Source organism: Musa acuminata, chromosome BXJ1-3 (genome assembly GCF_036884655.1).
Source record: "Musa acuminata AAA Group cultivar baxijiao chromosome BXJ1-3, Cavendish_Baxijiao_AAA, whole genome shotgun sequence".
Lineage (NCBI taxonomy): Eukaryota > Viridiplantae > Streptophyta > Magnoliopsida > Zingiberales > Musaceae > Musa > Musa acuminata.
Window position 1 is genome coordinate 37791880 of NC_088329.1, and position 27077 is coordinate 37818956.

General features: G+C 36.0%; 4 protein-coding genes across 5 annotated transcripts; 1 reads left to right on the forward strand and 3 right to left on the reverse strand.

Moving 5' to 3' along the window:
- Positions 1–307: 307 nt before the first annotated feature.
- LOC135627984 (ras-related protein Rab7-like) lies at positions 308–4969 on the forward strand. The gene is made up of 7 exons (XM_065134476.1): positions 308–869; positions 1032–1058; positions 1492–1591; positions 1689–1835; positions 3358–3450; positions 3550–3689; positions 4536–4969. Exons 1-7 carry the CDS (start codon positions 817–819, stop codon positions 4573–4575), a joined length of 600 nt encoding a protein of 199 aa, XP_064990548.1. The 5' UTR covers positions 308–816; the 3' UTR covers positions 4576–4969.
- Positions 4970–7608: 2639 nt separating this feature from the next.
- Positions 7609–12999, reverse strand: LOC135584587 (mitochondrial outer membrane protein porin 1-like). The gene is made up of 6 exons (XM_065150296.1): positions 12873–12999; positions 12726–12793; positions 9682–9792; positions 8636–8725; positions 8338–8546; positions 7609–8170 (listed from the first exon to the last, which is right to left on the reverse strand). The coding sequence occupies exons 1-6, from the start codon at positions 12913–12915 to the stop codon at positions 7864–7866; spliced, it is 828 nt and encodes a 275-aa protein (XP_065006368.1). The 5' UTR covers positions 12916–12999; the 3' UTR covers positions 7609–7863.
- Positions 13000–13691: 692 nt separating this feature from the next.
- Positions 13692–17088, reverse strand: LOC103979276 (uncharacterized). 2 transcript variants are annotated; one of them, XR_671241.3, is made up of 4 exons: positions 16676–17088; positions 16260–16485; positions 14267–14314; positions 13692–13978 (listed from the first exon to the last, which is right to left on the reverse strand). XR_671241.3 is itself a non-coding variant. In XM_009395357.3 (3 exons), exons 1-2 carry the CDS (start codon positions 17018–17020, stop codon positions 16273–16275), a joined length of 558 nt encoding a protein of 185 aa, XP_009393632.1. In that variant the 5' UTR covers positions 17021–17087; the 3' UTR covers positions 13692–13978; positions 16260–16272. The 2 variants fall into 2 exon arrangements, 1 of the variants encoding a protein (XP_009393632.1); XM_009395357.3 differs by lacking the exon at positions 14267–14314 and having other exon boundaries at positions 16676–17087.
- Positions 17089–17845: 757 nt separating this feature from the next.
- LOC103979614 (ABC transporter A family member 7-like) lies at positions 17846–26594 on the reverse strand. The gene is made up of 18 exons (XM_009395783.3): positions 26433–26594; positions 25928–26279; positions 25745–25827; positions 25512–25656; positions 24256–24375; positions 24058–24170; positions 22906–23064; positions 22428–22590; positions 22231–22356; positions 22045–22128; positions 21544–21902; positions 20557–20757; positions 20101–20210; positions 19904–19988; positions 18931–19059; positions 18743–18848; positions 18415–18503; positions 17846–18151 (listed from the first exon to the last, which is right to left on the reverse strand). Exons 1-18 carry the CDS (start codon positions 26520–26522, stop codon positions 17855–17857), a joined length of 2811 nt encoding a protein of 936 aa, XP_009394058.2. The 5' UTR covers positions 26523–26594; the 3' UTR covers positions 17846–17854.
- Positions 26595–27077: the final 483 nt, after the last annotated feature.

Here is a 27077-nt window from a genome sequence, read left to right on the forward strand (position 1 = left end):
TGCTACAAATTCCTTCTGGTTACTCCAATCTCCGGTTTTCTCGGAGGGAAAAGTAAATTGGCCAATGCCTATGCTTGAACATTGTACTGTTCATGATTTTAGGAGAATTATTCTACACAGTGAACAGAAATATTAGTGATGATTCGGATTCAATAGTGTTCTCAGCTAATAATACAACATTGCGTCCGTTGGTGTGAAATTTTCTTATATAAAAAGAAGAAAACCTTGTTGTTTAATTAAATTCCATCTGCTTTTATAGCTAATAAATTGTGGTAGAAGAGCAGACACTGCACAATTTCTCAATTACCTGTTCTTGAAAGACCTGCAAATTTTTTGTCTAGCTACAACTGCAATTTCCATATTACTTATTATTATTGATATTGTTATCATCACTGTCACTATTATGATTATTATTATCATCATCATTACTTATTAGTTATCATTATCGTTACCATCAATATCATCAACAAACTTGATTCCTTGCAGTCGATGACTCATCCCAGACCGTTCGATCCAGATGATCCGAACTCATCAACCCTTCGGATTCAATCCCCGATCATCAACCGTTGCGTGCATCGTGCACGGCCCTGATCGCCCGCGACGGCTTAAAGCGTGGGCTTACTTATGGTGTTACTAATTGTTAGGAAAGAACAAAGAAAAAGCATAGAACAAGTATAGTTAGTTGATCAGTTATCTAACGTAACAGAACCCCAAGCAGCTGCTATAAAATGGATTCCCCCCCTTCGCTTTGGTTTCTTTCTTTGTTTTGTTTTGTTGTGTGTGGTGATTGCTTTCCGGTCGATCCCTTCTCCCGTCATGGCCTCCGGCAGCGGCACCGCGCTCAAGATCATCATCCTCGGTAACAGAGGGTAAGTGGCTTCTCCCACTTATTCTTCTTCCCATCTTGATCTCTCCTATGTTTGTTCTACTTCGGATGTTCTGTTTGGTTCGTTCGGTTCTCTAGGGTTCTTTCCCCTTTCTTTCTTGGTCGTCCTCTAATTCTTCTTTGTTTCATTTGCTTTAATCTTTAGTGTGGGCAAAACGTCATTGATCAATCGGTATCCTTGACAGTTTCCTGCGGGGCGCTAGATTCAATTCCTTCTGCCAGCTTACTTGCTTGTACAGGCAATGTGGAACCGAAGGAGGTTAATTTTGGTTAATCTTGCTGAACTGTTCCATTAGATAATTAAGGTCTATCTATTATTAGTTTTCTTTGTTGTGGATTTCAGTGAGATGTTCAAAATCCTTTCACCTCTGCACATCTTGAGCAGCAATTTAAGGTTCTTCATTTGTGCTTGTTATATATTTCGATATAGGTGACTCATAAAGTGTAATTATTCCCTTGTTGGAGTGGTCTATCATGATCTCTGTTTCAAAGTGTTGAGTTACGGGGACGTGAGTTGCCGGTATACTCTGTATATAATAGTTTTGCTGGTTGGCATGGGGACAGTGTTCAATCTCTGTTTAGTGGTTTCTTGACCTCACCATTAGATATGTGCTCAAGAAGTTCCACGAGCAGTATGTGGCCACTTATGGTGCTCTTTTTGTTACCAAGGAAATTCTAATTGGTGACGCACCTGTGACCTTACAGGTGAGCTCTTATTCAAATCATTCACCCTGATATTCTTATTTGCTATGTTTCTTCCCATTACTCCATTATTTTTAAGTTTAGCTACTTTCTTTTGTAGATCTGGGATACTGCAGGACAGGACAGGTTTCAAAGTTTTTGTACTCCATTCTATAGATTGGCCGACTGCTGCATTTTGCTCTATGATGTCAATGTTGGAAACTCATTTGACACTCTTGATTCCTGGCATGATGCACTTTTTAACCAGGTATGTTGCTTCAATCTTAGTATGTTTGAAGAAACCAACATTACTTCAATATGTTGCTCATCCCACCAAAAATTGGCTTCAAGATATTTGGAGATCTTTTCAAAAATTTGCTTTCCATTATAAAGCATGACAACCCTAATTTGTGCAATTATGCTCTTTGCCAGCGGGGGGATTTTTTGAGGTGGTTGATAGCAGGTCCATAAAGAACATGAGAAATTTGTTACTCGGTTTTATGTTTTTACTTAATATTTTTTGCTTTCAATACTACATGTCTTCTGATAGTTGGTAAGGGTGCATAAAGAACAAATCAAAACATCTCTCTTTTTTTGTTTGTTTGGACATTGTTCTGTTGCATCAAATTTATTTTGGAAAATTTGACGCATAAAGACTACCTGCTTATGCTTTTCACAAAGAACATTTTATCTATTTGCTATTTTAAATACTTTAACAGTTTATTTTGGACACACATTTTTCCTTTTTATAATACTGCTCTGCTTTACCTACTATACTAATAAGTTAGTAAAGTAACTTTGGAGAACATTGACCAGATCATTCTTTATATGGTTCTTAGTTGTCTCATTTTTTTTCGTTTTCCCATGTTTTAGTGTATTATGAGGATTACATGTTTATTTGACTCATTGGCTTGGCATTTGAGCATTTTTTCATTTGCTTTCGTGTGTTTCCAGTATGACATCTGCCAAAATAAATGTTATACTAAAGCTTTTGGAAATTGCAATCTACAATATGTAGAAGGCAATTTTCTTCCTAAAGATTGTAAGAGGTAAATTGTGGTGATTCTTTGTTGCTACTTGTTAGATGATACGTTGGGCGCTGGCTTGAAATGATTATTTTTGCTTGTTCCTCGTGACAATACTTCTTCAAGTGTTGAAATGAGCTTCTTTGGTTCAGAGGTGCCAGTTTCTGGAACATTCATGTACCATATCTTTTAGTTTTTACCACCCTCTGGTCAGTGATAGAGAATATTGAACGAATAGGATGCCTCTGTATCACTTTCTCTACAGGTGCACTCTGTAGCAGATACAACCTATAGAGCAAAAGTAACCATTACCATTCTGAACAGATATGGGAAATTAATGGTCCTTAGGGAAAATGATAATGACTGACAATTTAGACCTTACTTCACCCCATCAGATTGTTTAAAGATCACAAGAATCACTAGATGTGAATTATTTAGAGGATCTGATTCTTCCACAGCTGGCACACGTGTGCAATTTAGATGCTCACTCTGTGGTTGAAATGGGAATAAAAAAAATTCGAGAAACTAAAATCTGGTGAGGCTAGGGTGTCTCCTTTCTCAAACGGCATGCAGAACAAAATCTTGGATTGTGTGCTTGCTTTGTGTTTTTGAATGACAAACTTTCATACTTTTTGGTTTCAGTGAAGTTTTAGCTTTTAAGCTTCTTTTATTTTAACATGAAAGGAGTGAAATTGTTAAAAGTGGAACCGCGAGTTTATGTGGCTTCTGAATCTTCTCTACTAAACATGCGGACATATGTACCAGATGAATCCGCAGGATAGACCACTAGATCTCCCAAAACTTCCACTCATTTTACTTGGGAACAAAGTTGACGTTGCCGGTGGCAAAAGGAGGGTGGTACGGTGGAGGATAGTCAATTAATTTATTTATACAGCTATGGCTTTTTTTTTCCTTCTCTTAATCTTCTATTTTGCTTGTTTCATATATATCATGCAGGCTAGCATTAAGAGAGCAGAAGATTGGTGTGCATCCAAAGGCCATATACCTTACTTTGAAACCTCCGCTAAAGTCAATTTCAATGTCGATTCTGTTTTTGTCCATGCTGCTCAATTTGCTCTGAATCCTGATCTGGGCATGTAAGTACCTAGGATTAATTATATTTAACATTGTTGCTTCTCATTGTTGTATGTTTCCTTGTTGGACTTGCTACAAGTCAGTATACCTTCTAAATTTTTTATGAAACTTTTTTCAAGTTCATTTTCTTGAAGTGAATTTCCTTTTTTTTGCAAAGCATAAACATCATAGTTGTTGGAGTGGATTGAACATGCAGGCCTTGTGATACAATATGGTGAAAAGTAGATCCTTGCATGTGATAAGTGACTTCTAATAGTCAACAGAATTGGACCACATAGGCCTGTGTAGTTAATCATGAAAATACATGATTATTTTATAGATGTTGTCAAAACAAGTATTTATAGATGAATTAGCATAACGAAACAGCTAAGTGTGGAGATTCATACTTATTTTAGAACCTGGTATGGTTATTATTTTTTGGAAGTTGCCTGGACCCACAAAGATTGCTTCGACTTCTAAACTAGAATATCCATCAAATCAATTTTAAGTTTCCATAAGCTAAAAATGAATATCTTTTTATGCTTTTCAAATGGGATACTTTCATTCTTATAATTATGACAAGACACACAAGCATTATCAGAGACAAAAAAATAAATGACGGAATGAGTGGCATATATGACGAAATGATTTTCAAATGGCATACATTATCAGAGAATGTGATGGTAAATATGGTATGCTGAAAGTTCTCAGTGGCAAATGTAAAGTCCATATATTATATTGATTTGATTATCTTTGGTTAGAAAAAACAAGAAGGAATGTTGTTTGCTTGAGATGATGAACTAGAAAATTTTTTCCATGCTCAGGGAGCAATAGTTAAAGATTCACACATCTTACCATCTTATCTGCAGCACCCTTCGAGAACCTGCTTCAGACAGAGCAAGGAAGTAGATGTGCTTGTTAGGTTGAGCTGCTGCAGATTCAGGACTTCATAGTGGCTTGATCTGTTGATTGATCGGGATCTCGCATGATTCGTTCATGAATTTGGTCATTTTTGTCGGCTACTGTGAACATTAGCATTACATTCTAAGCTTTAGTGTTTCGTCTTCAGCAAGATCCGTAGGAAAAACGACCTGTCAGAAAAGAAAAGAGAAAGCGGTCGTTTTAGACGCATTTTGAAGTCACAACCATTCTTGAAGCAGAGTACAATAGCCAAAAACATAGGAATCACAGTTGATCTTTGTCAATATTGATAGCTTCTAAATTGTTAGACAAATTGTTGGACTGCACCGACTTCATTCCTAATGGTTTGGTTTCTTTAATTGATCATAGTCAGAATTCTATACTGGATCTCTTGATTTTTCTTTTTCCTTTTTTTTTAAATATCGATCATATACTGCCTATGCAGGTGCCAACCTCATTCCACGATGTCAGATGCTCCAACGGCCCCCCTTTTTTTTTCTCTGAATAAAAGTGGAACAAAAAGACTAAATAATGAGAATGACTTTTGGATTCAAAGACTAAATAAAAAGACTAAATAATGAGAATAAAAGTGGAATAAAAAGACTAAATAAAAAGATTGTCAAGGCCGTACGAAGACTTTGACCAAAAGGTACATGCATAAAAATAATGAGAATGACTTTGGATTCAAAAATAAAAAAAGTAGTCTTACTAAATATTTTATATTTTTATCTATTATATATTTTACTAAATATATTTTTATATTTTCCTCTTACAAATGGAAAAAAGAGGATGGACTCGTTATATTTATTGTAAAAGTGGATGGACTGTGAGATCGAACTCATCATTCATCGTAATCATAAATTTTCTTTTCATCTTTTATGATAAGGAAGAGTTTCTTTCCCATTAAATATGACGAGGAAGATAATTATAAATTTACTTTTCATCTTCTAAGGTATAAAAAGAGACTCTTTTGAAACTATTCGAACTTACTTTTATGATAAGGAAGGGATCAAGTCGGGAGACCCCTCTCGACCTCAGTCTTCATATAGGTGGTGCCTCGGGCATATGATATTTATACCTTGGAAGCACGACATTTGCACCTCGGGAGCATGACGTTTCTACTTTGGAAGCTTCTCAAACATTCGTATGCACACGAGTCTATACTATGTTGGGCTGACCAAAAGGTCAACAATATTTTTTCCTAACATTTTGGTGCTAGAAAGATGGCCAGATGTTGTAGGAATGTCTGTCTACCAACCCTCTCAACGAACACTCGAATGAGGAGGCATCCTTAACTTGTAATACTTTCGCTCGGGAGGCAACAACCACCCTTTCCATATGTGGATGCATCCACCTTGACGCAAATGCTAATACGATATAGACAACTGTTCAATGACCCGAGCCTCTCACCCTCGGGAGTGACCTTGAGTCACCTGCTCGTCCCTATTGAGTTGTTCCTAAACCTTATACAATGGGTACAGATGTTAATGGGCATGATGCAAGCTGATATTCTGCTCTTGCCGCAACTAGCTCAACAAGTGACGCTACTATCTCAACTAGCACCACCTGCACTAATATCCAACAGAAGACCCCAACAAGATAAAAAGGGATAGTGAAGCAATATCATGCCTCTATTTATGGATAAGATATCCTTGTTTGACTGAGAATCCTCCTCGATGGTAGAGGTTGAGGACATCGATTGTGATGGCCACTACAACCCCGAAGCCAATGCCAACTAAGGACTCCAAAGGCGACGACGATAGCAAGTCCATCACCCTTGACCATCTCTTCATCCCACACCCCTCGAGCTAATGCCAACAAAGACTCTAGAGATAATAACAAGTCCATCACTCTTGATACGTGAATTGGAAAAACTCGATCTGCGCAAAGATAAATATGTTATGGTAAAGGTAGAAGGCCAAATATGGTGAGTCAAGAAAACTCGACTTACGTCAAGATAAATCCGCTATAACTAAGGTGCAAGGCCAAATATGCCTAAGACGCATGAGTCTTAAAAACTCAACCCGCACCAAGATAAATCTACTGCGATGGAGTTACAAAATCTACTATAATGAAAGAGCAATGCCAAATGCACTCAAGATGCATGAGTTAGAAAAATCAATCCACGTCAAAATAAATTTGCTATGGCAAAAGTACAAGCAAAATACAATAACAAATTTTTTTCTATCTTTTATGACAAGATAATCACAAACTTCCTTCTCATCCATTATGACAAGTAATTACAAACCCCCTTATCATCCTCTAAAATATAAAATAATATCTTAAACCTAATACAATAGACTCCTTTAGAACAACTCGAACCCACATTTAAAAATCTCATATTACTAACTTAAGTGTTAAAAGGATCGAGTCGAGAAACCCCACCCGACCTCAATCTTCGTATAAGTGACACATCGGAAGCACAATATTTTCACTTCGAGAATATGATATTTCCACCTCGAGAAAAAAGTATTTTTATTTCAGAGACATCTCATACATTCCTGCACACACAAATCTAAACCATGTTGAACTAATCAAGACGTAAGTATGATATCTTAATTATCAATGGGTTTGAATCAATTTTAAGATTAACTTCAAGATAAACTGCAAGGCAAACGTACCATTAGAAAGTTTATTGAGTCAGAAATATAAAATAATTGTCAAAGTCCAATTTTGATTTTTCTATATCAAGTTATATTCACATTTGTTTACAAAGATCAAACTGAATACCCCAAGAAAATAAATAAAATTTTCTTATCCTTTTCTATTCCTAGATGATATTGAAATATTCAATAAATCTTCAATCTTCATGAATCTATATTTATTACATTTTAGTTTTCCATCTTCCTATCATGCATTTATCATTATCAAACATCACGCAGGTAAAGAACTGAGATCTTTGTTATGAAAAAGTTAATCATGCAGCAAGAAATTCGTAACACATACAGAGACAAGAAATTATTGAATGAATTTGAGTGAAGACTAGAAAATCAGATCATGTGAAGACCACTAAAGGCAGTATGCAGCATAAAGCAATGGCCAAAACGAATCTCTGCACGAAGCAAGACTAAATTTCTGGAAGTGAGAATATATGGGACAAGATCTGGTCCCGATCACCAAAAAATTATTCTAACAGACTCGTATAGAAACAAAAGGAGAATAAATGCTGCCATTTGTACCATAGAACAAGCACCAGCAAAAAGATTCAACGATTGAAAATCATGCTACCATCCATTGTGAAATGGAGGCACAGTGCAAATGGTACCCAACTTTTCATCATGGCTTGAGAACCAAGGATAAGCCTACTTTTGAACTCTTCTCAATGGCCTTGGTGTCAATCTCTCCTGAGATAGTCAGAAATGATTTGGGTTTCCACTCATGCTGGATGAGTGCACTAGCCTTACCATAACTGTTGATACGTCCCTTTACGGTGGTCAGGCGGTCCAGTGCGTGCTGAGTTCCAAAGGTGAGTGTGTTCTCATTACTTGAGAAACTATGTGTCAGCTCCGCACCAACTGCTGTCCTTGACAAAGACTTAACTAGGTGATAATAGGAAGCAGTCAAGCTGTCTCCCCTGTTATTCCTGCAAGGGGATGGAATTCAAAGTTAAAACATAAATATCCTAAACCATGATTTGGATTCAAGCACATTTTACTTAGTCATTAGACACGATAAATGAATTTTGTAAGGAATAATTCTCTATTTGACGAAAGTCATTAGAGTGAAAGTTCACTTGGAGAAGGTACTAACAGAGTCAAGGCAGCAATAAGATCAGCATTAGTGATGCTCAAACCAGCATTGTACTTGATGAATTTCCCAGTTGCAGTGTCAAATGCTACATCAGCACCAACTGAGAGAGTCTTAGATCCAACCGCACCAGAAAGGTTAACCACAGGATTTGCTGTCAATCCAATACTCGCATTAATCCCAGTATAATCATGCAAGTATTGAATCTCAACCTGGAACACAGCAATAAGTTGATATATAGAACAATTTAGTTGACAACAAGAACAACTATCTGATGACTTCACCAGAACTTTCTGCTTACCTTCCCAGACCTCTGGTCTGGAACAACAAAACTGAAAATTGTCTTCAACCCTGGGCTGGCAAGTTCGTCAATGGTAATTGTTGTTGTAACCTAGCAAATACCACAAAACAAACTTTGTTGTCACCACCATCTGTCAGCAGAAAAAAATCATATCTGCAAGAAAATGGCACATTCTCTCCTGTCTGTTGTTTCATTAGTTGAGTTGACAAGAATACATCAGGCTCATTATTATAGTAAAAATGGCATTTTCATGATAAGCCAAATAATGTGTTTGATCATGATTGACTTAATAGCCTCACAATCTATTTTGTTTTTTCATCTCATAAAATGTACAGTTGTTAATAAACCTTGTTACCATTTAATCATTTATCATAAAGACTTGACGAGTGAAGTCTACAGGACTTGCCCATCAAATCCCTCCCTCAACAATTCTTTTTAGTGATCTAGACCTTTCTTTCTTCTGAAAATCATTACATAAATGTTAAAAAGAACAATTCTCGTAAACTTATTTAAAGTTCTCGATCTAAACCCAACTCCAGACTGTGGATAGGCTATGATTGCCTGCATTTAAGGAAGATCCAAACCCTCATATTTCTTTAAGAAATTAATTATTCCATTTTTATCATCATTGCATTTTGAAATACAAAGACTTGATATGAATCTCAACATTCTTTAATAGAACACCTAGCTTGATGAAAGATATTGAATTTCAGATAAATTATTTGAGAATAAGAAACTACAAATATTTGAAAGGAGAAGCAACAAATGATGAGATTAAAAAAAAAAAGACCAAGAAACAAAAACCTGCTCCTTAAGAGGAACGGTATATCAATAGTTCTCTCTGTAGGTACCTTAAGCATGTGTTAACAAGCATGAGAAATTGTATGCACCAGGTCAACATTTCCAAGTACCATACAATAAATAACTAATGAATAATACGAAACTCATGAATTTCTGGTATAAATTATATGTGAAAGGTTTATGCTTCAAACACTATAACATGTTAAATTTGGAAAAAGACAATCAAAGAATGAAAGAAGTGTTACATTTGAATCTGAGTTTGTTTTCACATCAAAGGTGACATTCTTGTTCTTTATGTGAGATTGAATCTCACCAAAAATCAAATCATTCTTTCTTGTGCCCGATGCTGTAATTTCCTGCAGCAGAGAAAAGATCAAACAAGTGGAAATTTGTGTAGAGAAACAACAAAGAGAGAATTATTCAGTATATAGCATTCATATTAATCTGTAAGTATACATGTAACTAGAAAAACAAGCTTCAAACAAGAAAATCACATTGTAAAAAGTCAAAATGATGTTTGTCTTTTCTAAATGTACTGCATGGACAAGTCAATATGCATATAGACCAGCAATGTGCATGACCTGATAATTAGAGAAACATGTGATTAACTTTTTATCTTGAAAGGTCATAACCCTGCAACTCTTCTTTTCAATGCCTTTACCGGTTCCTTATAGATTTTTTAGGAGTGAGGTGCTTTTTATCTATCCAAAGCATGCAGCATCAGAACCAAGCAACACTTCCAAATGGGAAACATTTTTCCTTATTATTCGATAGGATATTCGTTATCTATCAAGCACCAACTTAGTTCAAGGGAAAAAGTGTGGTAAAGAATATAGTGAAAAGGAGAAAAGATAGCCAACAGAATCGAGAAGAAAGAGATAAAAGAGAGAAAAAGAGGTAAAAGATAATATTTTATTAAAAATAATACTTAAGTTCTATGTCTTAGGGGATACACAACTCACCTATTTATAAACTCTCAATCTCAAATGCATCATTAGTTGTACATTATCTAGCAAAATAAAATCAATGACCAATCCTTTCTTTGAGTACAATCAAATTAGGAAAAGAAGATGTGTCAATTAGGTGTCCATGCCCCAGCTCTCATCCATGACCTTGATGAGCCCCTAACTTCTAGAAAAACTCTCTAAGTTTCCGATATCCCTTGACTTGAAATCAATCCAACCAAATTTGGGTTGATTTAAGTGTTTCCAAATGAATAAAGGTTACTCTCAACTGGCACAGTCCTAATCTGACTAAAATTAGGAGTTAGAACCAAGGATTAAAATATCGTACCGTACTGGAGTTTCGACATTCGCTCGGTACGATATACCGAGCGGTATACAATTCGATATATGTATGTGTGTGTGTGTGTGTATATATATATATATATATATATATATATAATAAAATAAAAATTCGGTGACGTTGCAGAAAAACAAGGCGACGTCGCCTATATATATATAAAAGTAAAAAATATATATATATGGATATATGTATATATATATACATACATATATACATACATACATACATACATACATATATATATATATATATATATATATATATATATATATATATATATATATATATATATATATATATATATATATATATATATATATACAGTCCAGTAACGAGTGGTCTGTGTACCGATCTACTGACGGACCGATATGTACCGTCCGTACCGGATGATATTATTCGAAATTGAAGACCTTGGTTAGAACAAACCTATGTACAAATGTGATGAAACTTGATGGTGTGTTAGCCTAGATGCTAATATAAAACTTCAAGTGGTCTTAGGCTGCTAAGATGACACTCAGCCCCCCCTCTAGGCAGACCACATGACAAAGCATCTAAGACTGTTGGGCCCACATGACAAGGTTTATTTGGCCCATCTCTTGGCTCACCTAAGGAAGACTTAGGCTGACCTAATTAGGGCTGAAGTGGAATCTTTTGGCCCTCCTTTCATGGGTCACATGCTAAGAAAGATGATTCTTGCTATAAATTCATGTCCTCCAAATTAATCTCTGATAAATTTTAAATTTTCAAAATAGCTAGTAAATTATTGAGATATGTTGTGATATCCATATTCCACTAGTCATGTAGATTTGAAAGTGGTGAGTTTTGAGACAAAACTGCTAGACTCTCTTATTGGATTATTGATGTGCGCTGGCATGATCTTCTTGAATGTCCAAATGCACTACAATAAACAAAAAGTTGGTGTGGACATCTACATGTCAACTGCTTTAGATCAAAATTAGTTGCATGGATGTTATTTAATTGGGAAGCTACACTAAACATTAATTGCAGAATTTCTATGATGAAATTCTGCAAGTCGGCTGAAACTTTTCTAGTCTTATTTGAATTATTTCGTGTTGCTACAAAGCTGATCAAAGGGTGATTCTAGAGGTAGGAATACTAGAGATGTGCTTTTCATATTTATAAATTGTTGAAAAATCACTGGTGAAACGATAGCTATCATAACTAATCATAGATCCTCATATCCACCCTTTCCGCAAAGATAGTGGTTGATTCTTCTGTCTTCCTCTTCCTCCTATGAGGAACGAAGACAGAAGCAACCTGTCACCACTACTATAATTAACAAGAAATTATTAGTTTGTGTGTTTTTTTTCCACATATATGAAGTTGATCTGAATAGTTCTTGGAAAGTGTGGTTGAATTGGTATGGGAAATTGTTGCAAATTTCAACCTAAGGCTTGATTAATAATTCTGACCAACTTCTTGGTCAAATATAAAAATGATAGGCTGCTATGAATTCCATTGGTCACTTGGTACATTACTTTACAGAAATAGTCAAATATGTCAACCCTAGATCTCCAATGCAATATGGGCTTGCGGTTGCACAGACTTGGCCATGAATAAACCAGACCTCAAACTAAGCTCCTCATAGTTCATGTCCAGAGACCAAAGACACGTCAAACAGTATGTCCATTAACCAATATTCCATTTGCAATTCCTGCAAGTAAAACGGTCTACGCAAAGACCAATCAGAGGAGGAAAGTCAATCAAACTTTGATGGATCTGCAGCATACTCAAATCCCTCTGACCATAAATTGTGATCTCCCAATAGGAAAAGAAATGTAAAAATAAATGCAAAACATGAAGTCATATGAGTGATTTCAAGATCCGTCTCCACGCAAAACTAAAGACTAAATTGACTGAAACGATCCGTCCATTCATCAGAACCAGAGAAATCAAAGAAGAACTAGCAAACATTACGTAAAATCCCTATAAAACGAAAAGGAGGAGAAAAATGATCACTCACGACTCCATTCGAGGTGCAGGTGGTGACGGTGACCTTGTGGTCCGTCTGGTAATCCCTATAAAGGAGTTCTGCAACAGAACCAAAGATCTCCATCAAGAAAAGGTCGAAAAATCACAAAGTAAGAGACATCGAACAAGACGAATTTACCTCTGGCCTTCCTGCCGATCTCGAAGTAGAGACCTGGACCCATCCTCCCTCGATCGGGATCAAAGAGCAGCAGCCGCAACAGAGAGGAAACAGAATAACAGACGGAGGGAAGGAGAGAGAGAGAGAGAGAGAGAGACGATGACTCTTAAATAGCGAAGGCGCGATTTTTCTTTTTCTTTTTCAATTATTTCAAAAGAAAAACCTTCTCGTTCTGAATTCAAATTTTGAAAACCAAAATCATTCCGCGTTAATTCTCCAATCACTCGAACATATTTGTATCAATATCCATCTTAAATCCAGTTAATTATTATTATTAAATCTAATTTAAATAGGTGGTATATTCATGAATAATCGGAAAGTTTTGATTTAACTAATCTGCAAATTTTGTTAAATTGGTTCAAGAATTTAATTAACTGTTGCTTCCGTGATTCGGATGCTTACTAATACCTGAAAGGACGAAAAAAATTGAACGGCTGATCTGTTCGGCGTACAGAGATGTACACCGTCTGATCTCCTTTTTTCAACATATAGACGAAGTATTTCACACACACACACACACACACACATATATATATATATATATATATATAACTTTTAAAATTAATTTTTTTTAAAAAATTATAACTTTGAAAAATTCTCAAAGAATGTTCTAATTTTCAAAAATTCCTATAGAACGCTCCTAAGTTTCAAAAATTGTTGATGACTTGTGAGGCAGAGCCTCCACCCGTCGACCCAGTTCGACCTCCTCGGCGCCTTTTGCTGCTTCTACATCGAGAACCGGACAGATAATCTCTGACATCACTCATTCGTCCGATGATATGCCACATCATTAATAACTCGCATTCCAATATGAAGTATGAAGTTCTGAAACACGATCGATAAGATCAAGACAGCAACACGCTGGTAATGAACGAATACAGTTGATTTCATGGCATTTGTAACCCAAATGAGCTGCCAAACTTTTACAGACAGGTTATTGGGTGAAAACAGTAGGAAGTAGAACGCTGCTAATATCATAATTCTCCAATGTCTTCTTCAGAAAAAAAAAAAAGGACCAGTGTTGCTTATTGATTAGTCAACTCCACTGCAATTTACCATGTTTTTGCCTGCACCACAGAGAACAATGTCACTTCCTATCTTCTCAAGTATCAGAATGACTATAAGAACTGAAATTTGTATTATCAATGTGGCAGATGATGGCTGTATCAACCATAGACCAAAAGGAAAAAAGAAACTTGCATTGTCAAATGGTGTCGAAGTGATGTTGCAGTTCTCAATGAACAAGTGTGAAACATTAAGTTGAAAGGGTAGTTATGATGAAAAACCTATAACTTAAATTCACACAAACCAATGACAAATGATAGAAAAAATTCGACTGCAGTTACTGTGACAACCAAGTAGTTGATGTTGGCAGCCTACGGATCTTCACCATGGTCCATTCCCTAGAAAATCAGTAGCATAAACCTATTGTAAGATGTATAACTTCGGTGTCATTTTTTTGGGTCCGACACAAAATAATTAAATCTATTTTTAAATGCACATAAAAATGAACATATGATTCCTTTATTTTAAAAATGCACATAAAAACAGCATCATTTTACAAAGAGCAAAATAAAGCAATATTTGGCTGGAGATAAAATTGTCACTTTAATTCAAAACATATGATTCCTTCATTCTTGTTTGGTCCAAATCAGGGTCAATTTTCAACAGGCAGCTCCTAGATTCATGAGTTGACACACAAATGAGAGATAATTTAAATTTCACAGTATCCTCTCTCTCTCTCTCTCTCTCTCTCTCTCTCTCTCTCTCATCTCTAAATTTGCAGTTGTTGGTATATATCAGTGTTTCCCAAAGGACTTACATTCATCATGTGGATGATTAAAAAATCTGCTAAAAGTTAGATTGTTTCATATGCAAATGCTTCTTAAGGTTCCTTTTACCCAATTGGATAGAAAGAGAAGGCTTGCATGGAGTATGACTATTTCATATCCATAGTCTTCTTGACTTAAGGTTTTTTTTACCGGATCGGATAAAATAGATGACTTGCATGAAGAATGACTACTTGACACATGCTACACAGCCAATGCTTGATGAAGGAGATCATAGACAAATTGGCACTTAAAGGAAAATAAGTCATCCTTGCAATTAATATATATTTTTATTTTCACAACCACCTTGGAGCACAAAAAGATAGCACAGAAACATCATTATATCCTGAATTTCCATTAACACCTCAAACATCATTAATGTCAATAACTATAATGAACTCCTATTTCGAAAGAAAAATAATATTCAACTGATGGTGTTTATTAAAGCAGTGATTTGATAAACTACTTGTACATTTTGTTCAAGTTCTGCCTATTATAACATGAGCTAAGTATGCGGAAAACATTCTTGTTAAGAAGGAAAAAAATCTATGATAAAATTGTCATTTAATGTTTTCAGAGTCTGAACAGAACTTGCAATCAGTATCAATTTTCAAGAAAATACATCCTTTAATTTATTTTTCATATAAAAGAAATAATGTACCTAAAACTCAAAAGTCCCAGAACCTTGTTCTATATCATTTCAGTTAACCATTTGCACTATGTCATAACACCATCAAAGTTTTAAGGTCACCAAGGGACATAAGAGAATCATGTCATCATAAAACTGGGTGACCTACTGCATAAGACTCTCGCCAATATAGGGTCTGACAAGGTTTAGTATATAAGTCTTACTTCTGCAAAATAAGCAGATAGTTTATACTACTTGAACACTGGGCACCTAGATCATAAGGAGGCAACCGCATTAGGATAACAGGACCCACCATCAAAATTGTGTCCCTGTGAGCAACCAAAATTATGCTTTACAGATGAAGTATAATTTTTAAGTATTAAGATTTGACATCCTGATTATCCTTAGTCGTAGTCCAAATCTAGTTCTAGAGGGCAACATAAGATTTATATGAAAGTTGTTAGCTTTGTGTTTTGATCACATGAGCAAACATGCTACAAATTTGTCAGGGTCAAGAGGCAAATATTTAAATATCCAAAGAATCAAGGAAGCTAAAAGTATCATGAGCAAGTGTTATTACAAGCATATGCATATTGAAGTTACGCCTTTCATGAAAATATGATAGGCTCACATTCTTACTACTTTGACATACCTGTAACATATCCATGTCAATAACTATGTACTACTTGAAGTAAATTAGTTGTGTTGAATGGCATTATCCATTGATTAACTAAGACATGTGGGATATATAATTAAGAAAATTTCCATTTGAACTGAAACAAATTACATCCCACAATTCTTCTGAGAAAGCACATTAGAGAAGGGCAGTTTGATAAACAAGGAGAAGATGGGACAGGGAAAGAATTCTGTAATTTTGTGCGGAGTCATTACCAGTGATTGCTTTTCACCGCCCATACTTCTTCAGCACATCCTTAGTTCTCTTCCTCAAGCGAGTGAAGACGATAACCATGCAAGCAAGAACCCATGGAGGAAATGTTATGCCGGAGAACCTTGACGACTTGAACCATTCCGGTGTTTCTTTAAAGAATATTGCGATCAGAAGTGTTAGCACTGCTACTCCGACCATGATCTTCGTCACAGGCTTAACCAATGAATCCTGCAAAGAAGAATTACCATAAATACTCTCAAAAGAAATAAAAAAAAATCAAGAACAGCATGAGATCGCTACAAAAATCTATCTTTTTCGCCAGGAATTTTAGCTTTCTTAAAAAGAAAAAAAAATCATGATCAATCGAATAAATTCAACAAAAAGGTTCAGACGAACAAACGATCGAGAGAGGAATCACCTTGGGTTCTCCATCAATGACGACCACAGATCCTCCGGTGTAAGGGAGGATTGATCGGCCGTTGCGGGAGCTGAAGCGGATGGGGACGCCTCTCCCCGACTCGGGATTAAAGGCGAAGAGGGACTTGAACCCATACTTGTCGAGGATGTCTTGAACCTCGAGGCGATCCTGATCCCAACCGCCCAGCTTCGATCGGAAGACGTCGATCGGCCCTCGTCCCCGGCGGAAGAGGTGGACTTCCACCTCCGGTGCCTTGTTCTTGTCGCCGGAGCTAGAATTGGGGTCAGGCTTCGGCGAAGACTCTTCGAAAGACTCGATCGCTTCGCCCGCCTTGTTTTCCTCCATTTTCTTCTGGGCCTCTCTTCTTCCAAGAAAGGGCAAAGGAGCGCAGGTGAGGGCAACGGGGGAGGCGAAGTGGAATATGTCTTTAGTGGTGCATCCCGTCCAGTGTGACTTTTAATTTATAATCCTCCAAGCGATTCCAATATGAATCGCTTCGTCGATGTGGGTTCCATTTATTTTATATGACCGGCTTAGATCGAGTTTCCGATGTGAAGCACAAATTGAGTCCGACCATTAATTAGAGAAGATCCCAATATATGGTTATTTTTAAGTTTGCCATAATTCGCATACATATATATAACACAAAAAGTAAAATTTGAATTATAGAAATTTCAGAAAAATAATTTAAAAAAATACCAATAAGGAATCTATTATCCACAAAATCAAGAAATTAAAATGGTTAAATGGAGCAAGCATTACCCACCAACAAAAATTAGATATTACTTGATAAACAACTCATGAGATCAACTAGGTGAAATTAGCATATGGAGATGATACAATATCAAGGTTCAAGATACAGATATTAATATTCCTGTCAACTATATTGTTGGGGGCAATGATAATAATCATACACTATCTATCTATGGATGATATCATTAGATTCTCAAACCAAAAAAGTAGAATCATTATACCAAACATACAAATTTATCCTATAAAATATAACACAAATTAATGAATGAAAAGAATAGAAGATAAGAACAATTATTAAAGAAACTTTATTGAAGTAACTTTAGCTTTATTAAAGTAACTTTAACTTCAACTTTATTGAATAGAGAGATTTCCTTATATACTTAGGAAATCTTATCTTCTATCACAAATAGCAGCTGCCAGTATTTATCAATCATGAAAGCTTATTGAAATATTGTTGGCAACTTTGATGAACACATCCTCCAATGTGGCATCAACCAGACCCCATGCCTGGATTGTGAGTTTACTCTTTGCAATCTCGACGGCTCGGAAAACATCAGATATCCTGACCTCCTGCTTTGGCAGCTCAAACTTTTGGGTTCCAGATATGTGATAGATCTTGTTTGCATTTGGCGATAGTCGCCGAACCAAGTTTTCCACCTCTTCTTCTTCGTTCGCAGATGTCGTCATGGTAAAGACATAAGATCCACCATACCGAGCCTTAAGCTGCAATGAAAATTCTTTCAGTATATTCTGTTTCTCGGAACTTTTTCAGATTTGAAAGCTTTTTATCACCAGATGAAAGTAGGTGAGGAAATTATTTGAACAATCAATGTAATTGTAGATATCATGTGTTTGCAGAGCTTGAAATAGTTGAGGAAATGGTTTGAATAACCATGTAGCTTAAACTTTAGATCAGCCACTTAAATTGTAGGAACAAGTTTTTGAAGTAATACTACCCTGATATGAATGTCATGTGATTGTCATACCTCCTTTGCATTTCCTATGCACTGGAAACCTCCATCAACGAAGATGCCAAGACGATCACATAAAACCTCGGCTTCCTCCATCGAGTGTGCTGAAATCATTGAGATATCTTAATTATTTGAGGTCGTCAGTAGTAAATAAGAATACATATTATCCCCTGGCATGAGTGAGAATATTTGATTGTCCTATTATCTAGGTGAAAACAATGAATCTGAAACTTTTGACAATGCAGTTAAATATGTTTATGCAAGATTCAGACATTTGTCTTTCTAAAACCCAGACTTCGTGGGTAGGTTACTGGCAGCAATAAAGCTGGCAGAATATACATACTTGTGAGTATGATTGCCCGGTCTCTTTTTGCATGCTTCACGACATTCCATAATCTGTTTCGTGATGCAGGATCTAGTCCAGTACTCGGCTCATCCATGTAGACAACCTGCCAAAGATATTTCAAACCTTAGATTTTTCTCAAAATATTTCTGTCTGTGTAGGTCTAGAACCATCAGAAAGATTTGTACCTTAGGATCCCCAATCAGTGAAATGGCAACACTAAGCCTCCTTTTCATTCCACCACTATATTTCGCAACTTGTTTATCTCCAACACCACCATAAAACAAATCCACACTCTTCAAAGATTCCTCCACAGCCTGGAAGATGATGAATACATGTAAGAGATGTCAATAAGTTTCAGACATGTAATACTGAATTCCATGAGAAAATGTGTTCCTGTGCAATTAAATTGTTAAATAATACATGCATTTGACACTTTCTGAGCAGGATAACCTCCTGATAGCAACACAAAGATGCCTCTACAGAAGAAACTAAGATTAAAAAAAAAATCCTTATATGGGAAGAAATTGGCTTGTCAATTTTCAATTTCAGATTGATAAATAGAATATTGGCCAGATTAATGCAACAGTGAATTTAGACAGCCAACTTAAGATCAGCCAACACAAGTGAACCATGAAACCTGCTTCTATAACAATGTTAAGTCCTTATTATTTGAGCATATAATATAGCAAATCTACATGGTATGTGTTAATCATACACTACGGTGAGTTAATAAATGGTAATTTTGTGATACCCCCCATTTCTTTTGTTCAATTAATAACTTGTACAGTTGCAGTAAAAGGCAATCTTTTCCTAATACAAATGTTTTCACTAAGAACCTCATACACGTTTAAATTCCAACCTGTTTGTTGTTATCAGTTAACAATCAGAATATGGCTTGGTACTCCCATGATTATTGTAATTATTGGAACTGAAAATTATCCTTTAGTGATGCATAATAAGCAAAGTTAGAATATGATGATGGAATTGAAATTAGAATCTAAAGTGATGCATAATAAGCAAAGTTACAAATGGTGAAACTGAAAATTATCCTTAGTGTTCGATACAACTTTGTACAGAGGCAATTAGTAGTATAATTGTACTATGGTAAGATGACCCAAATCTTAAGTATAACACACCATATTGATAATTATGAAATACCTGTAACAATGCAGCACCCTTAAGGTTCTTCAGTCGGCCATAAAACAGTAAGTGTTCTCTGCCAGTCAATGTTTCCCAGAGCAAGCTGTAGTTTAGGATGATTGTTAATAGGACTAGCAATGTTTGATTGAAGTGAACATGAGAACTATCAATGGTAATCTTCTCAGCAGTAAAATCATAAGATATAAATGTCTTACTCATGCTGTGGGCATACTCCCATGCTTGTGTATATTTGATCCATATTGGTTCTTATGTCCATTCCCTGAACATATGCAGTGCCAGAGGAAGGTGTAATAAGACCAATCATCTGCAAATACAGTTGTTAGGACAATTTTTTTGCCATGTAACATATGTTAGAACCATACGAAATGGAGGACTGATAGACCAATAAATATGCAATACTGAAAAAGGCCTAACTGAACTCTTAAGAGTTTAGCTTGAAGGATGCTAGAATTGACTTTATGGTGACTGAAAAAGGGCTTTCAGTAAATAATTTTTTTATTTCAGGAAGAAGAATATATATATTGAATAAATGCAACTAACTTTTGGAACTGATACAAAGCCAAGGCTACACAGTGCCGTCATGACCTAGGTATAAGCATCTTGATGTAATGCAGTCGATAATAAATCCATATTTAAACTTTATCACTTACCATAGTGATAAAGGTAGTTTTTCCAGCACCATTAGGGCCAAGCATGCCAAAACATTCACCATTAGGTAAAGCAAGAGATAGTCCTCGAACTGCATGTTTGTCTGGATTTCCATCACATCCTGGGTAAACCTTTTTGAGGTTATCAGAGATGACTGCATGACTAATATAAGGTTCTAGTAGCAGATGCTCAACAACTTCACACTGGCATGAACAAAAACATGATATGAATGATTGCAATTAATCAAGAGCTGCAGAAACTAAAAGATCAGTAATTGAAGACAGTTAAATGTAATATTAAGAAATACAACAGAATTTTATGATAAGAAAAGCAATTAGGACATATAGAAATGTAGTCCTCAAAATCCAAGCTAGCACTTAATGAAAGTAGTAGTTCAATAAAAATTGTTGTTTAATAATTGTTGTTATTTGCATCTTAAAGTTCTTTTATGAAACCAAGATACTCTTAAGTAATCTTCACTTGGATGACTTTATTTTAACAGTCAGTTAGAAAAACAACACGATACAACCTTGATTTGATTTGGAAAGGCCATTCATAAAGCAGTAATAACAATCAAATCATTCTTAGCAACCTAACACAATTTTCCATTTCAAATTATTTATGATAACAAGATAATCAACATCTTCCAAAACATCTAAGCTCTAGTATTAAACCAAGTAGCATTTGAACATTGTTGAGTTGCTATTAGTTACAATAACCAAGTAAAATACAAAAAATTCTGACATTTAAAAGATCCATTTTCAGTTAAGCAATTAACAAACTCTAATAATTTTCTGATTTTGTGTGTCTATATAGCTTGCTATGTTATGCAAATATATTAAGACTCTTAATGAAAAACTTGAACTTAAACAGTAAACAATTAAATTAAGTGTTTCACCTTTTCAGTAACAATGAACTTTTAAATGTTTGTCTGATCATTGGAACTCAGTGAAGTATATACAATAGCTCTGGCAAGTAATGTAACTTACTTCCTGAGAAACATCAGTACTATCTATTTTAACAAGAACTTCAGATCCTTGTCGCTGCAAACCAGGCTTTCTTTGAGATGATCGAGATTTTTTCTGGAAATAGTTTAACAAAAATAGTGGATCCTTCCTGATTCCTCCTAATACTTTATCCAAATAATATGCGACTGGAAGAAATACTAGCCACTCAACAAACATTATGATCAATACATCTTTCATCCCATTTTGCCTGTCATTTAAATCTCGCCATTGCATACCAGAAGTCCCCATTTGATCTCCTTTAAAGGAATACTGTGAAAGCTCATATAACCCACGATACAAGGAAAATCCAGGAACGAGCTCCATTACTATAATCCAAGCTCCTGAAAAACATGAGAAGACCTTTTTTCAATGTTGAGGAATTGTGAAGAGAATTGATATCTTCCAGAAAACATAAACTTTCAGGTCAAAACATCTTTCAGATCATCCCATAAAGAATATTTATTTGGAAATGATCCCACTTACTTGGAAAGCTAGTATCTTCGATGAAAAATTGCAAAAGGTATGGTCCTAATAAGCCCGAACCGAACACATAAATGTACCCAGTGACTGCAGCAACAGATTTCATTTCATTAAACTATGTCACTAAGTTCTCCCATCCAAAGTTTAAGGCATAATTTTTTTATTCATTTAACCATATTTATATCTCACCTGTAGCAGTTTTCACAGCAGAAAAGAAAGTTGATGCGAGAAAGGCCATCGCTATCTGCAAGTTTATGTAAAAGAAATAGAACACGATTTGTACGCTGTAGTCATTCAATCTGAAAAATTTTAGCCCTGTACAGGAGAAAAGATTATCAGCTCAGTTTTTCATGTACAAACTAATGAAGTTTTTGGGCTGTCTTTACCTATTAGAGAGCCAAATATGACAAAACATATCATGTAGAGTGATGATAGTGAGAAAAAGTAAACGTAAGATATCAACCAGTAAGGTCCATCTTTTAGCCCATGCATTTTCATCATAATTTTTAACTTTTGTTGCCTCTCATAGACAAGGTATGTCAAGATAACCTACATAAGAAACAAAAGGTTAGTCTCGGTTAAGCAGAAATAAGTTAGAACATCCAAAGTTAATAATGATAGTATATTAATTTAGGGTTCTATAGATGTTTAGAGATTGAAATCCTCATACAATGTCACAGGCATGGAAGAATACAGTAGAATCTCAGGGTTCTACCCATCCACAACAAACACTCATGGAAAGGCAGACAGTGTATTACAGAAACTTAGCACTAAATTTGGATGCACATCAAAACAAAAAGCTGTCTCTTTAAGAAAAAGATTTCAAAGATCTATTTTAATAATATTATCTCTCATTAAACTTACCGGGAAAAGTAGCTCAATGATCCAGGTGAAGAATAATGCACCAAGAAGGGAAGAAATGTCAAACCTCAACTGTGTTCCAGTTTTGGGCATTTCTTTAAGATATTCAAGCATTGCCATGACACCAGGACCATTGTGAAACTTCAGATAGGCATTTGAGGCCTGCAAAGTAAATGAAAATGATAATTTCATAAATAAATAAAATATGAGATAATGCTCATTGATCTATGTGTTCTTATACCAATCTTAGGTCTAGGGGCAACATGGATATATAAACACAAAATTAAAGAAATGTTAGTTATGATTGTTAAAAAGGGCCTCGCTTTCTCTTTTCTATTGTTTAAGCAAAAGGGACATAGAGACAATTGAAAGGATCTAAACTTGAGTTAAAAAGTATACAAAGTATGAACAAACACAATTCAGAAACAAAGTTGAGACATACTGCTAAAAGTAAACAAAAGAAATGATGCAGACAACAGTATAGGTTAGACAATTAGCTTAAGCCTCTCTCAGAACTTGAGACAGACTGTTAACTTGTTTTCCTTGAAAATGAGTAGCTAGTAAAACATTGAGTTCATTCATCGCCTGAGATTCATCAAAAAGGCAGGATTTACAGAGAGGTGCAACTAGATATGAGCCAAAAATATTGAGTCAGCAGGACTCATGTTGATGTTTAGTGTCTACATAAACTTAAGAGAGGCTCAGCTGAGGCCATGTGAAAGTGAGAAAGCCTCATTCATATAAAAACAACATATTTTGGATTCTTACTAAATTTTCATTGAATTCATATCAATCATATATTTAAAGGTATGAGAAAACCACAAACTAGGATTAGGTTCTGTTTTACTAGTTATTATCAAGTATGAGAGAACCACTCACACAAATTGCTCAATCTATCTCCCACTGATAAGAGTTACAACAAGTAATATATTTAATTTTGTCAGTCAAACTTATCTGTGCTGTTGTACAAGGGAGAGAACACTTATCACCTTAACAAGATGAAACAATAAAAAAAGATGAATCGAAATGCCCTTAAAAAAATACTATTGTCATACTTATTACTGATTTTAGCAGCCATTAGCCAACTATTTGATGCTAATACAAATCAGAACATATTTGCAATATCAGAGATTATAACAACAGTCTCATACATACCAGATTCACTGAGCGAGGTACACGCACCAGGTAACCATTGCCATCATTATACGTTGAGTTGTACCCAATATTTAGATTAAAAGAGTTTTCATCAGAGTTCAAGAAGTCATAGGCTGCAAGAGAAAGAACATACTGGTATAAGCAGCCCCGTACAGACACACAAAAGATAAAAAATTTGAAGCCGTTCGAAAAGATAACCTGCAATGAACTCATTAATTTTCTTCTCTGAATTTCCTTGTTGGTAACCTTTAAACAACTCATCATTTATCAACGACGAGTTATCACGCCACAAAGTCAATCCTTGAACACATTGTAACTCTGTTGTCATTTCAAAGACTAGAGATTCAGAATATAATAATTTTTTTAACAAAAGCTACAACATTAAAATAGTACAATATGAAGAATATAATTTCAAATAAACTTGCATTTAATTTTAATTAAAGGCAGTAAAGGTTTTGGCAAGCATAGTTTTATGCATCACCTGATTCAATGAAATCTTCAGAATAAGCTTGATTGCAGCACAAATTCCAAGTGTACATAGATTTGAGGAATTTAGGCTTAATTAATTTTGTAAAAGATTATGGACATGAAATTTAAATTTCCTTTTAGTTCAGACTTGCATTCTGGGTGCATTTATAAATCATAAATGACACATCAATATCATCACCTGGATCACATAATACACGAAAAAGGGTTTCCAAATAGTTTTCCGAAAAGTGGCTGATTCTCATCAATTTTCTTTAATATTTAGTATGGAACAAGTCTAAAAGGGCTCAAACATCACGCAGAAAATCCAAACATTTTCATCTGGTCATAAGCTGAAACAGGAAGCTCATTCACGTTATCATGGAATTCAAAAAATAAATGGAAAATTGTTGGCAATATGCCAAAGCAAATAGTCACATTCAGATTCTAGAAAGAACAAACAATAGAGGTTTTTTTGCCAGATCTTTCAATTAAGTATTAGATGAGAATATGATAATGCAGAGTCCTACACTTCAGCCATCAGTATGCCACTTGAAAATTTTTAATTAAAGCACAAGTCATTTGTTCTAGCTCCATAATGATGCCAAGTGAGTTAGCGAGTTGCCTACTGTTCCAGAATTTTCAGAAGTCAGCATGCAGTTGGAAGCAAGCAATAGATAATGACGTGAAACAACCAACGCAAAAGAAATATCTTTATTATATATTTGGGGAAAGATCCTATAGTTTTATGAGGCATCTCTTTCTTGTAGAAGAAGAGACAAAGGACACTTCTGTGTATTACCAATGGACACACCATGTGACTGCTGAGATACCAACAAAACCTCACCGCAGGCGATTGTACAAATGCAGATTTCAACATGACAGAAGTACTCTAAACCAGACCTCAAATGGAAACGATAAGTTGACAAAGAAAAGGAACAGGAGGAGGAAGAAAACTTAGTCTTGCTCCCGGCAAGAAAATATTTTACCTAGCTCAATTGATCTGTTGGCAATTAGAAAGGAAATTGGACTTGCTGCATTTGATGCACATTGAGGTTGGATCAGATATAAGGGTTTATCAGAGACAAAAGCAGGCTCCATGAACTGTGTGTTTCCCGTTGATGTGTCGGTCCCCTGGAAAGGTCAAGGACAGAACCAATCTTGCCTCCAATTACGAATGATAACAGCAAACTAGACAAAAGCATTGGTTCTAAGATCTTACAAGCATGACAGTAGACAAACTGCTGGGGAAATCCGAGAGGTTCAATGCGGAGGAAGAACTCAGAAACAGACTCTGCGCCAGAACTGCCAACAAAGATCAATTTCGGTTCAGACAGTTACTCACGGGCAATCATCGTATTGTGATGGATTTCCGGAACAAAAGCATGGCAAGAGAATCGGATACTTTGTGCGAAGGATTGATTGCCGCCGGTGAAAAGTACCGACGCCGGACAGGACTGCGAGACCTTGCAAGACTCATCGGGCAAGCCCGCGGGGGTGGGGTGATCGGATGTCACGACGCGAGACTCGGGGCGAGGAACCTGGAGGAGCGCCGGCCACTCGAAGGGGCTGGAGATGGGGCATGCGTCGAACTGATCCAGCGATGAGTACTGGATGCCGCAGACCCCTCCCTGGCACCCGCATCGATGCCCGTACTTGTTGATCTCCTCCTCCACCACCTTCTGGATGAGGATGATCACCGCGCAGAGGAAGATGGGGAACGCGACGATCCCGATGTTGGTCTTCAGGTTCCGTTTCTGCCATAAGAGGACACGCATACAGGCAAGCAATGAGAAGGCTCGAAGCGCATGAGGGAAAGAACACAAAAGGTGATTCTATTCCTGTTCATTTCGCCACTCCGCTCAGGAAACGAAATCGAGTTGATGAGAGGAAGGCGGAGGAAGGGGAACCTGGAAGGTGAGGTTCTTGCGGAGGAGAGCATTGGCTTGGGTGAAGAAGCTGGCGGCGCCGCGGGACGAATAGGAGGCCGATGACTCCATCGATTCCTTTCTCCCTCTCTCGCCTTCGCAAGAAATGTATTTGCGTCTACTTCCCTGTTCGCTTCTGTCTCTCTCGAATGATCAATGATTTGAAAGCTTGAAAGAAGGGATGGAGGATTTATAGGGCAACTCCGAAGTGGTGGTAAGGAAAGGGACGGCATGACTTCGCTTGCATGGCTGCACACGGGGAGGAAAACAATCGCTGGATCACGTGACAGCAGCAAATGTACGTACGAAGGATACAATGGTCAACGCAGGATCGTTTGACTTCCGAGTTGGGAGGTTTGGGCTCAGTGAGAGTTTCGGTGGCAGCGAAAATGATGGAAAACGATTTTTTTTTCCTTACAAATTCTATTCTAAGCTATGAAATTATAGGAAAAATAAATATTTTTTCTTCTTTTTCTTTTTAGATATTTGAATATAATAAAAAAAATTTCTTTGCATAAAGGAAGTTTTGGAATTTGTTTTTGTTTTTGTTCCTACCAAATAAACATCACAAAAGAAGTTTTCAGAAGAAACATGACCTTTCAAAGATCCATTTTCAGTTAAGCAATC

Excerpts from the sequence above, each read along its gene's own strand:
- LOC135627984 (XM_065134476.1), top strand. The coding sequence starts at position 817 with ATGGCCTCCGGCAGCGGCACCGCGCTCAAGATCATCATCCTCGGTAAC. Across the intron at positions 3,451-3,549 it reads CCGGTGGCAAAAGGAGGGTG|GCTAGCATTAAGAGAGCAGA; the intron begins GTACGGTGGAGG and ends TATATCATGCAG. Across the intron at positions 3,690-4,535 it reads CTGAATCCTGATCTGGGCAT|CACCCTTCGAGAACCTGCTT; the intron begins GTAAGTACCTAG and ends TCTTATCTGCAG.
- LOC103979614 (XM_009395783.3), bottom strand. The coding sequence starts at position 26,522 with ATGGAGTCATCGGCCTCCTATTCGTCCCGCGGCGCCGCCAGCTTCTTC. Across the intron at positions 22,357-22,427 it reads CATATTTGGCTCTCTAATAG|GGCTAAAATTTTTCAGATTG; the intron begins GTAAAGACAGCC and ends TCTCCTGTACAG. Across the intron at positions 18,849-18,930 it reads CACTGATTGGGGATCCTAAG|GTTGTCTACATGGATGAGCC; the intron begins GTACAAATCTTT and ends TATCTTTGGCAG.
- LOC103979276 (XM_009395357.3), bottom strand. The coding sequence starts at position 17,020 with ATGGAGGAAAACAAGGCGGGCGAAGCGATCGAGTCTTTCGAAGAGTCT. Across the intron at positions 16,486-16,675 it reads TCATTGATGGAGAACCCAAG|GATTCATTGGTTAAGCCTGT; the intron begins GTGATTCCTCTC and ends TCTTCTTTGCAG.
- LOC135584587 (XM_065150296.1), bottom strand. The coding sequence starts at position 12,915 with ATGGGTCCAGGTCTCTACTTCGAGATCGGCAGGAAGGCCAGAG. Across the intron at positions 9,793-12,725 it reads CCTGCACCTCGAATGGAGTC|GAAATTACAGCATCGGGCAC; the intron begins GTGAGTGATCAT and ends TCTCTGCTGCAG. Across the intron at positions 8,726-9,681 it reads AAACAAACTCAGATTCAAAT|GTTACAACAACAATTACCAT; the intron begins GTAACACTTCTT and ends GGTATTTGCTAG.